Source organism: Phallusia mammillata, chromosome 7 (genome assembly GCF_965637545.1).
Source record: "Phallusia mammillata chromosome 7, kaPhaMamm4.hap1.1, whole genome shotgun sequence".
NCBI classification, from domain to species: Eukaryota; Metazoa; Chordata; class Ascidiacea; order Phlebobranchia; family Ascidiidae; genus Phallusia; species Phallusia mammillata.
The window spans coordinates 6,081,694-6,093,830 of record NC_137258.1 but is presented as its reverse complement, the minus strand read 5'-3'; the positions used below and the strand labels follow the sequence as shown (position 1 = coordinate 6,093,830).

The following is a 12,137-nucleotide window of genomic DNA, read 5'->3' as shown; positions in this document are numbered from 1 at the left end:
CGCAAACCGATTCGGACCGGGTAGTTTGTCCGAACCGAACCTGAACCCTTATAACAAGCGGTTTGAATAACAGCCTAAACCAAGAATTAAAAAAGTCTTGTTGTGGCGACCCTTGTCGCTTATGTGTTTCTAACGAAGCGTGACGCTTGCGTCACCAATGCTGCGTCCGTTATTTTAAACATAGAAGATCTGTCTAGCACAATGGTTCTCAAACTTTTTTGACCGCGACCCAAATCTGAGGTTTATGAACATCTCGCGACCCAAGCCTCAAACATCAAAAAATGTATTTTTTCTGATATGCATAAAAAAGACGCAGACAGCCAGTTGTAGTACACAGTACTATGAAACAATGATTTATTACAAACAAATGATTGATTGATTTTAGCGTGTTTGATGAAATCGATTTTTTTCCTTCATAAATTTTCAATGCACGGCTCTATTTTTCATTCAAGAGACCACTTGATATTTTATGTTCAGTAAAAGGTCTGTGATTCGATTTTTACTGTGCTGTTCGATAACGAGACGGACTGCAATTTTGAGGCCACGTCGTCGCCGCATAGGAGGCTGCCCATGTCAAAATGGCTGCAGGCTTAACGAGGTCGATTCGTTCGAAAACACCGCATAACACAACACACATTGTGGCTTTGCAGCACCATGATCGTTGATAGAAGTGAATCCCAAGTCTAAAAATGTTTCCTTGTACGAATGCTTACTCATCCTTAAACGCTAACTGTTACATCTCCAAGTTCAGTTTCGCTGATTAACTGAGTTCAGTTTCGCTGATTAAATGATTAACTTGTCCTAAGTTATTATTTCCCGTGCTAAGACGTTACAATCGCCATTTGCCTAGCAGTAAAGTTGGAAGTCTATTGTCGTCTGTATGTGGTAATGTCTGGTTCATTTTACTGTACAACGTGGTCGAGTGATGTGACTTTATTTCTACATTAGGTAAATTCGTTTGTGTTTACTTAATGCATTAATAGTTCGTTCAGAATTGAATCACTATAGTGCGACCCATTTTTTGACCCTGCGCGACCCATGTTTGGGTCGCGACCCATACTTTGAGAACCACTGGTCTAGCATAAACGCCTGTAAAACACGTGTGCAAAAAAGGTGACAACATGCGCACAACGGCAAAAGGTAAACGTTACGTTTCGTTACAAGCACATGGGTCGACACTGGACCTTCGCGCAGCATTTTATAAAGCATTAGGCTTCCCTGATATTGAAGTTGCGCTGTTAAAGTTTAACCAACCCTTTTTGGTACTTACTTCGCCCCCCTCATACAGTATGTTGTGCGATTTTTCGCCAATACAAAAGATTAAAGTTGCGCTGTTAAAGCCGCATTTGCTTGAAGTTTCTTCTAGAATTTAGCATGGCACCTAATATTAGAAACTGCAATTTCGTCATTGGATATGCGTGTGGACTGTTAGCAGCAATTTGTTGGGCAGTAGGTGGATTATTGTTCAAATACGTTCAAGACGCTGGAGCCGACGAAGTTCAAATTGCAAGATGCCTTCTGCAATATGTACTTGTCCTACCACTGCTCAGCTGGAAGAAAGAGAGAATAGTTCAGGCGGATATAAAAACCAACTTTTTTGTCCTTTTGCGTTGTGCATTCGGTGCATCTGCTGACTGGTTGTTTTATTTCGCCTTGCAGTTTATACCACTCAGTGATGTCGTGTCTGTTATAAGCTCTCAAGTAACCCTGGTCGGTTTGTTTGCCTACATCTGCCTTAAAGGTAAGTGGGTAATTGGTTGTGAAAATGTGAATAATGTATGTATTTTTCTGTTTTATCTAGAACGATGCTCGATTTTCGAAGTTCTTTTATCCATTCTTACATTCGTCGGACTAGTGCTCGTTGCTCAGCCCTCATTTTTATTCGGTTTCTCGAGATATGGATCGCACACTGACCTAACTAAGGGAATTCTTATTTCCTTTGCCGGAGCTGTAGCGATGTCATCTGCTATAGTATCACTGCGCAAACTTGGCCCAGGGATTCATTTTAGCATAACCATGTTCCATTATTCGTGGATTGGGGGCATTTTTAGTCTGATTTCGGCGTCGTCCAAAGGTATTCTTCAGATTCCATGTTCTTACGACCTCATAATGGTATGCCTGGTTGCAATTTCTGGAATATTCGCACAAGTCTTCATGACCCTTGGCCTACAAAAAGAAAAAGCGGGGCACATTGCCGTCCTGTTTTCCACCGAGATTATTTTTGCTTTAATATTGCAGTTTGTGTTTTTAAGTTACATTCCAACCACCATCGGTTTAATCGGCACCCTTATAATATTTTTCTCTTCTGTCTGTCTAACTATAAAAAGAGTTTACTCACAGCGGCAGGTTGTCAAAAATCAATAAAGATAGCTTACATTTCCAAGCATCACTGTTCCAACTTAAATCGTAACTTAGTAAATTATCTGTTTTTTTCCATTTGCCACTAAATCTGATAATAGATTTTGTGCAAACTCCAATTGGTTGGTGTTCGTATCAAGTCTAAAGAATATAGAAATCAGCAGGTCTTCACAAGGGGTTATGGCTTATCTTACGTTGCATTAAAGCAGTAGTTCTCAACGGGGGCGCCAGCGCCCCCCTGGGGGTGTTTGCTCTCACTAAGGGGGCGCTGGAGAATAATTGGGCGATTGGGGGGCGCTGGGAAAAGATGGAGCAGGTAAAACAAAACAAAACGCAAAAGTCATTTTTGTCACATCTCTTCCATCAGCGACCAGTAAAAGTAGATTTGACTCTTTGTGTGCTTTGTTTGCTGCGTGTTTTTAATGGTGATGCCACAATGTATTTTATGCAAATCACAATGCGTCATTTGTCGGTCTGCGCTTTGATAGCAAAATTTGCAGGTAGCAATTGACTTGTGCTTGGCCGAACCCGAGTACTTGGTACCGAGCATCGCACTTTTTGATGCTCGCTGCTCGCATTAATTAAGACCAGGGGTCACCAAACTACGGCAAACTACGACGTCATTTCATTCGACCTGCGAGAGTGTTTGGTCCTAATATATATCTTGGACAAATTAAAGCTTGAGTTAAACGTTAAACTTAATTTATTGAAAAAGTATTTCTGCAAAAACACGTAGGACTAAGTCCACCTAGTTTTTCAGAACGCACAAAATGATCCAAAAGTTGTTTGTTTTGTCACAGACCAAATTAAAACTATCAATGCCTTCATTATTATGCGCGACCAAACGGCTTTCTAATATTAATTGTGAATAAATAAGTTTTGCCTGTAGAAGAGATTCCATAATTTTCAAAACAATTTTACTATTTGACAGTAGCACGATCTGACTCTAGCAAAGATTGCAGTTTTGTTGGTCCCGGAAAGACGCGCGTTAGGGCTTGTAACCTATGTGGCCCTCGCAAGATATTTTTAATGTTATCTGGCCCGCAGTGAATAATGATTGGTGACGCCCGTGTTAGACAACCACGACAAAACCGTACTACGAATTGATTACTTGCATTATTACACAACAATGTAAAAGGAAAGTCATAAACGGCTTTTGTGACATCACAATTGAACGTGTGATTTGATTACCGTTCACGCACAGAAGTAAGATCCCCAAGAATCAAAGTGACTGTTTTCAAAAACGTCAAATAGTGTCAACACATTGCCGTTTGTTACATAAAAAACGTTGGTGTTTCACTTGGCGTTGGCTTTCCTTACGTGTTATGCAGAAAGGACCTTTACATCGTAAGTACGGCCCTGGGGCTAAAAAAGGGGCAAGTAAAAAACATGGAATTTGAAACGTTTCTAACGTCACAATACACCGAGCGTTAACTTGAGATGCTCGGTGCTCGACCAAACAAAACAATTGCAGTTTTGGCCCGTCACGTGTACCAAGCTAAAGGCAATGAGCACTGTCTGTAGATAGTGGTATCATGTTGAATTAACCATTAGAATGTTTATGATTGATTGATAACACTTAGCTTGTTAAACATTCGGCTCTTAATTATCGCATTGATATTGTTCCGGAAATAAAATCGGTTTTATTTTTTTCCGTTTTGAGGGGGAGGGGCGGTATAAATAACAAACACGTAAAAGGGGCGGTACAAGAAAAAAGGTTGAGAACCACTGCATTAAAGTGTTAAACCAAATCATGTGGGGGTGTTAATATTAGACCCTAAACTGTTTGGGGCCGAATAAAACGATGGGCTGTAGGTTGGTGAACCCTGGTATAAACAGTAATACGTAACAATTAACTAAAATCGCTGTCTCTACAAATCATTAACACTATCGGCTTGAGATCACGCCTTTTTTAAAGAAATTAGGTTGGAAAGAATTATGTTCACTGTATGCATTATATAAACCAATAGCTTTTTAGGCAATAAAATTTGTATTTTCCAATAATGCTAGAGGAGCTTTGTTAAGTTCAAAAAAAATTGTCAGAATTTTTTGAAACTAAACTATGGTACGGGATGGAGTTGTTGAACAAAAACTGGCACGACAGCGTTTATGAGTTGGACACCCCTGCTTTAAGTCATTTTAATACATTAAAGAACATTCTTTCAGGATTCTATGAGATCTTCTAGATTACTAAACTATTACTGGTGGAACGCTAAAAATTCACATCTGTACTGTGGAACATGTAGAATTTTATAATTTAGGTCTTAGAACAACTGTATTGGAAAATTAAATTCTGAACATTTAAAAAAATGAGAGCTGACAAGATGCCCGCAGGAGGGCGTTGCAGTTCCAAATGTGAAGCTCTGTTATCTTCGTTTGAAGTTTGTGCTAAAAAAAATTACCAAACACTCTTAGTTTTAGTAGGTAGACAATGAAACAGACAATGGGTGAAATGAATTGTTTTCAGCAGGATATTTGGGCCCATGCGCGTTAGATTCTTTTCATATATCCATAGTGGAAATTTTAGGCTAATAAACACGTTGAGAAAAAAATAATTAAAAATTAGGTTGTATGTGTAAAATCAGGTTGGTTTACAGTTGGTGGTTTGTTAAAAGGTGCATGCATGTTGAAAAAAAGCTGTATCGGTGGTTATGCATTGTTATTACGTTAAGCAATTTGTAGATGTTATATTTTAGTTTTTTTTATATTAAAGGTACCCATATTTTTTACCTGAGGTTAATTTTGCTTTGTAAAAAATCTGGTTAAGTTCGGTGGAGACATCTCTTGTTGCTGTTGTTTATGACTTCACGTTTTTTTTGTTACAACGCTATTTAATTTTGACACATGTACTCCAGAAATACGTGAGTTATATATAAATTAGGAAAAACGTTATTATTGAACACTACGAACGGCGTGCTACTAAAAACCGTGTCGAAAGGTTATTAAACGGTCGTTCGGCGATTACACTGCGATAGGCTACTGAAGAACATTTTGATATCAATACCTTTGCTTCAAATTATCTTCCTAATTTTGTCAATGTCTGTAATATCGTGTAGGTTTTTTAGGAAAAGTTTTAAATGTTTTAAAACTGGCCTTGGACAGCTATTTCGAGGTCAAACCTAAAGTATAAATTCTCAGATTGGGAGCATTTTTTAACTTTTAAAGTTTGGGTTGATGCTTTGTACAAATTTGTCTTTCTAAAAATGAATCTAAAAATAAAGAATCTGTAAACCTTTTTACCCTGACTAATTCGCATAAAAAAGTGTGTTGTGACCCATTCGTTTTTGCTGGCAAATACAATCATGTGTGTAGATTAAATGGTGTGTATGGTAAATCGATAAATATTGTACAAAATATATAAAATGGAAATATATAGGAAAGCCACCTTTCTAATTTTACTTGTTTTACCTTCAGCTGGTTTTGTCCGCATGACCATGCAAAGGTTCGACTAATCCGCAGTGTAAGTCATGTGTATTGCTCAACTTTTGTCTTGTTGGAATTGGCAATTTCGGCCAATAAAAATCAGATACGTGACGATCGAAGCATTTGATTGACGCGTTTGTTCGTAACCTGACCGCGGTCGTTTATTAAAAGTGATAAAAGAGTTTATTCCAGCAGCCTCACAGTTTAATTAAATTTCTGAGTCATGAGTGTTTGTGGGCCATACAGCTGGCAGGAGATTGAAGGTTTAATCTAAAAACCCACACAAAGGATATCTGCTTTAAAGTAAATAATAATATTATGGTGCAATAATCTCTTCAAGATTGTTGATAACAAAGATCGCTTGTGGGAATAAAAAGCCATAGACCGAACGGCTTTGAGAGCGTTTGATTGACGTGTCTGCTAGTAAAAGTGTCCGATCTCGATCAAAAATTCTGAAGGCGCCTTTGCTATTCCTCGGTGGCAAAAAGTAAGTGAAACATTTCACGCTTAAATGTAGCTTGCCATTTTTGAACTGGTAACTCGTAAACAAACTAATTGCAACCAACGCTTTTATGCAATAGTATCTGTGAAAGGACGTTTTTGGTGAAAGCAAATGCTAAAGTTAAAGGTAAAACCAGCATGTCTGTGAACAAACCACAAAAACTAACTACGGCGTGCTTCAAATTTGTTCAAAATTTCACAGATCATAGTTATTGATTCAAATTTGATCCTCTTTTTGACCTCGAATGACGAAATGACGCACACACATGCCCGCAAAACAGATGTTTTTAAATAAAACAAAAAGAAAATGGACAAACTTCTTTAAAGATGGATTAATGCTTTCTAATAATTTGTCCTTAAGAATTTAACAATAACCAGAACATTTGTTTACCGCAATTCCGCACAAACACAAGTGTCCGGATTTACGGAGACTCATTCGTTTTTGTTTTCAAAAACAATCCCATTTGTAGATCAAATGATGTGTATATAGTAAATTGGTAAATAGAATATATAAAATGGAATCATATTAAAAAGCCACCTTTCTTGTTTCAGGTTGATTTTTTTCTCGTTTTTTTTCCTTGTTTTCTTTTTTCTCCTTGGAAGTCATGCACTTCTAGCATGAAATCTTTGTTGGATTTGGATGAAACTTGCACAGGTGGTAGATTACAGTCATGTAGATGTGCCACTTGTTTTGTTTGACTTGTTAGCCCCACTATTTACCCTGCTAGCCCCCTAAAATGGGCTAATTTTTAAACCGTGTCCAAATTGGATAAAATTTACATAGCTTGTAAAGTGTACCATTTATAGATGTCAATTGTTGTGTCTCACCCTCCACTCCCTATAATGGATGATTTTTCTAAATAATGTCTGAATTGAATGAAATTTGGACAGATTGTTGAATTTTCCATTTACAAGTGTCAATTGTGTGTTGACCCTGTGCCCCACTATTTTCTCTGTAACCCCCCTAAAATGGGGAAATTTAAACAATGTCTGAATTGGAATAAATGTGGACAGTTTGTTGATTTTGCCGTTGATAGGTGTTGATTATTGTTTTCAGCCTGTAGCTCCAATATTTCCTCTTTTGTTTTTTAAAATAAGGCAGCCTTATAAAATCTCTAAATTGCATAGTTATAAAAACCTGTAAATATGTGCAACCCTGCTTGTGTGGGGACTCCCTTGAGGTTACAAAAGACGGTGGCTAATATGGGACCCAATATAAAATAAGCATAAGAAATATAGTAAAATTTTGAAATAGGTTATATTGCATGTACAATGGCAAAATGTGTTAAGCCACCCTTTTGGTTTATTTTTTACTAATTTGTCAGTTTCTGTAATACTGTCCAGGTTCTCTGGGAAAAGTTTTTACTGTTTCAATTTCTACTAATTTGTCCTCGTAAAAAAACTAAAAATAAAGAATTTGAAAACTTTTTTACCATGACTAATTCGCACACATACACACACACACACACGTATGTGGGGACCCATCGCTTTTTGCCTGCAAAACAATCTTATGTATAGAAATGGCGTGTATAGTAAATCGATAGATAAGGTACACAATTTATAAAATGAAGACATATAGGAAAGTCACCTTTCTAGTTGCATAGTGAAAACCAAACTTTGTTGTATAATATTAGTTCAGTATTTTTTTATCCTGGTGGAAATCTTTGAAATGTGGATACGCGATTAACAGAACCATCCGTATTGGTTCCTGAAATAAAAAAAATATTTTAGAACATAAATGATTCATATCCTGAACAATATTGGCGTGTAACGTTCAATTACGCAAGGAACCCCCAAACGTTCAGCCCAGTAATTCTCATTTTTTCTTATCTGACGGATTGGAAAAATTGTGGATACTTTGCGATGCACCAGCGATAAAAACAAACGTTTAATGTACTAGTTTGAAATAAAAGTACCCGAGATATAAGAAAATCATTTAGAATGCTTCACTAGATAATAAATGCGTAGTCAGTTGTCACGCTGATACGCGAGGCTGTATTAAAGGCATTATACCGAATCATCACGCATGCCCACATGACCAGGCAGAGACTTTAAAAAAATCTAGCTTGTGGTGGGATTCGAACCTGTCGCAGCGGACTTTTTGGGATTCGCGCTCTCCCAACAGTGCTACACAGGCTCGGTGGAGAAGCCGTAGAAAGTTGTATCGCAAGCACCGTTGCCTGCCTAGTATACTGCACGTGTCAGCTTCCAAGTAGGGGATCGTAAAGAAAAACAAAATGTTTAGCAAAAGAATAAACTAATGCTCCAAAATTTCGTTTTTGATTCAACTAAAAAATAAGTTTTATTTTGCAACGAAACAAAATTGTTGTGCGAATTAAAGATTTAGGGAAATTTAAATCGCGACCTACTGTTTAAAACTCGCGTCTGTAACGTATTAATAATTATTTCTATTTTGGTCAAAATCATTCTCATGGTTAAAGTTCAAATTTAACAACCAAAATTAGCGTTTAATTTCTAGAAGAACGTCGTCATTGTTGTTTATTAGTGCTGTGAGACACGAGTATCAACACTCTGAATTTAAACGTACAGTGCGTCTACTCCAACATACGGGTCATGGACGGAATATAGCGAAGTAAAAAAGGGGTTTAAGTCGTTATCTTACTGTTTCTAATCTTTTGATTTCATAACGTTTATTGGTCGATTCTCACCCACGTTAGCATCTTTGCATTGTACGCAAATGCCTTGATGTATAAATAAACCTAAACACATACAAAGTGAATTTTAATTTTCGACTGGTTTGTCCAAAACGCATTCAAAACATAGAGCATCCATGAAATGAAGAAGTAAAAAAGACAAAGTAATGTCCTAAGCAAAATTTAATCTGTCCGTTGCTTTTAATCTTCAGGCAGGATGTACTTGTTACCTAAGCTAGTTTTCCTCTTGACAAGCATCGGTGCGTCATATTGCCATGACAACCACCAGCAAACATATTTGGATTGTCCGCCGCATAAAAGTTTGTTTAAACAACAACATTTACGTTCCATGAATCAGTCAACACTAAGAGGACCTCCAGGTCTGCCAGGTGAACGCGGACCTCCCGGTTATAAAGGTGAGCAAGCTCAACCTGGAGGCCCAGGAATGCAAGGGGTCAAAGGTGAAAGGGGTCAACGTGGATTGCAGGGCCCAGAAGGACTACCCGGACCCCAACCATCGGTGAATTGGACCAGAGTCAACAATCGTATACATGAAATAATTAAAGGTAAGACTTTCAGCTACTGTTTTCTGTTATTGATAACATAAAACCTTTAAACTGTTGTCCGAATTCTAATTCCACAATTATGGAATGGGCAAAATAAGTAATTGCTCATTTAAAAAAAAACTTATTTACAAAACTAAATGACGCCAATTTATTTAATAAATGCTAATTAACAAAATGCACCTAAATAAATTCGTAGTGGAAAGTTTTCATAAAATACATTAAAAAGAAAGTAACAAAGGATGCAATGATTCTGTAATTTTACTGTCACTGGTGAGCAGTGGCGGCTCGTGACTTAAATTTCGATGGGTGCTGCTCCAAGTTTTTACCCTTTATAGAACATATAAGTTGGCAACATATAGAAAAGCCACATTGTTTTGTGCAGAAAAACAAGTAATACAAATTTCATTAGCTTCATTAGCAACTCAATTGTGACGTAATTTTCGTCACGCATTAATGTACAGGAGTGTAAACAGCAGACGGTATCATGTGTATTTTGTTTACTTGCACAGCTACAGACCAATTTCAATAACATGACACAAAAACACACATGATACAAGTTTGAAATGAAGTGGTTTTAAATGCGGTAAAACAACAACAATAAAAAAGGAAAAAAAATGTGGAATATAAAAGTTGGAAAAAGTATTTGGGTGGATAACATTAAAGACAAAATGCTTACAACAATGACCACTAACTAACAAAATATGGTCTTGTTTTATTTGAGTAAGAAATAGTGACAGTCAGCATTTAACATATCCTATAACACCTCACAGATTATTGCCCCCGAAAATATTAGCCATAAAGCTTTTTTCGGTATCATAACTGACAAATGTAACAACTACATTACATTTATTTTAGCTTTTGCTTATTTAAATATCTTTACTTTGAAGTTTTGTGCATAGAATATTGCCTTTCAGTTTCTGTTATACTTGTTGTTTTATTTAGTGGCAAATAGGTTAATAACCGTTTTTTTTTGCAGTACAAACGTCTCTAAATTTTTAAGTTTACAACACTCTCACCTAAACCATATTCAAATCATATTATGAAACCTTGTACTTCCTTTATACAACTAAAATAAGTCATTTCGGCATTGCAAAAAGACTTTGATTTTTTTTTAAAAAGAGACTTTGACATTGACACAAACAGACCAATAAATTGAGAAAAAATACTTTGACATTGACACAAACAGACCAATAAATTCGCCACTTTAACAAAGTCATTATTTGTAAAAGTGAAATATCTTTCTATTGACAGAGCAAAGAATATGCACTGGAGTCGTGTACAGAGATCATTGCTACTGGCTACCGTGGACTGTTGTAGTATACAGGGGTGGTGGTGGAAAGTTGGCAGCTGTAAATGTTTGTACTTCCTACAGAGCCACATTGGTTGACATAGAGACTGAAGAACAGTACGACGTGTTATACAAATACATTCAGAAAACTTGGCTAAAGTACGTTGATCGACCGACACACGATTATATAAAAGTGTGGTTGGCATCAAGTTACACGGTGAGTGTTTCATTTCAGGCGTTGTACAGAATCAGCTGGTCTCCCAAGCATTCCCATATCAAAAGACACGGGTTAGTGGTGGGATTCAAACTCACGACAGGAGTATTAACAGAATTTTTAGCTCTTCCGGCAGTTTTTTATTGTAATATGCCAACGTTTCGATGTCCCATACGAAACACCTTCATCAGGGTAATGACATACAATGCAAACACAAGTTATTATAAAGCGAAAAGGGCGGCGAAACACACACAAAAAAGGCGATAGAAATAACGCAGTTCGCACCAATGGTCGTGTGATAACACCTGGCTCAATGGTGCAAAAGCGACCGATAAGTTATCGGCATTAGAACGTCCGTTTTAACGTTCATCGTGTTGGTGTGAGAATGTATGTTCCACGACTCCAGGAAACCTCGCTTGTGAAAATCGGTTTCTCTAGCTAACACCTGGGCAGCAGAGAAGTTTATGGTGTGACCGAGGGTAGTAGCATGTTGTGCTAATGCCGATTTTTTAGCATCTTTCTTGGCTACATCCCTCTCGTGTTCTTTACGGCGCGTATTCAGAGATCTTCCCGTCTCGCCAATGTAAATCTCCTTGCACTGTTGACATGGGATCGCGTACACCACACCCCTTGCTGCGTTTGTATCAATGGGATCTTTGGGGTGCGACAGCATCTGACGTAGGGTGTTGACTGGTTTAATCCCTACTGAGACCCCAAAGTCGATTAACATGCGACGTATTACGTCTGTTAACCTAGGAATGTATGGCAAGGTAACAAATGTACGCTCTTTGGACTGAACCTTTTTCCGAGCACCCGTGGTTTTTCGGTCACGGAGGATCCAGTTCGGGTAGCCATTTAACCGCAGGGCCTGGTGTACCCTTCGTAATTCGGTTTGGAGCATTCCGGGTTCTGTGGTCAACCTTCGGGCCTGATCTGTCAGCGATTTCACCACAGCTCTCTTGTGGTGTAGAGGATGGTGAGACGTGAAATGCAAATAGCGCCTGGTGCTCGTTGGTTTGTGGTACACTTGCGTGGAAAGTCTCCCGTCTGTTGCCTGTAATACCTCCACATCCAGAAAGGGAAGCCGGTTGTTAGTTTGCAATTCCATGGTAAATGCGATCCCTTGTTGCACG

The 12,137-nt window shown here is 37.8% G+C and overlaps 1 protein-coding gene across 1 annotated transcript; it reads left to right on the top strand.

The window, feature by feature from the left end:
• The first annotated feature begins 1,374 nt into the window (after nucleotides 1–1,374).
• On the top strand, nucleotides 1,375–2,364 carry LOC145237798 (solute carrier family 35 member G1-like). Its single transcript, XM_080100787.1, has 2 exons — nucleotides 1,375–1,741; nucleotides 1,802–2,364. The coding sequence occupies exons 1-2, from the start codon at nucleotides 1,375–1,377 to the stop codon at nucleotides 2,362–2,364; spliced, it is 930 nt and encodes a 309-aa protein (XP_079956913.1).
• The last annotated feature ends 9,773 nt before the right edge of the window (nucleotides 2,365–12,137 follow it).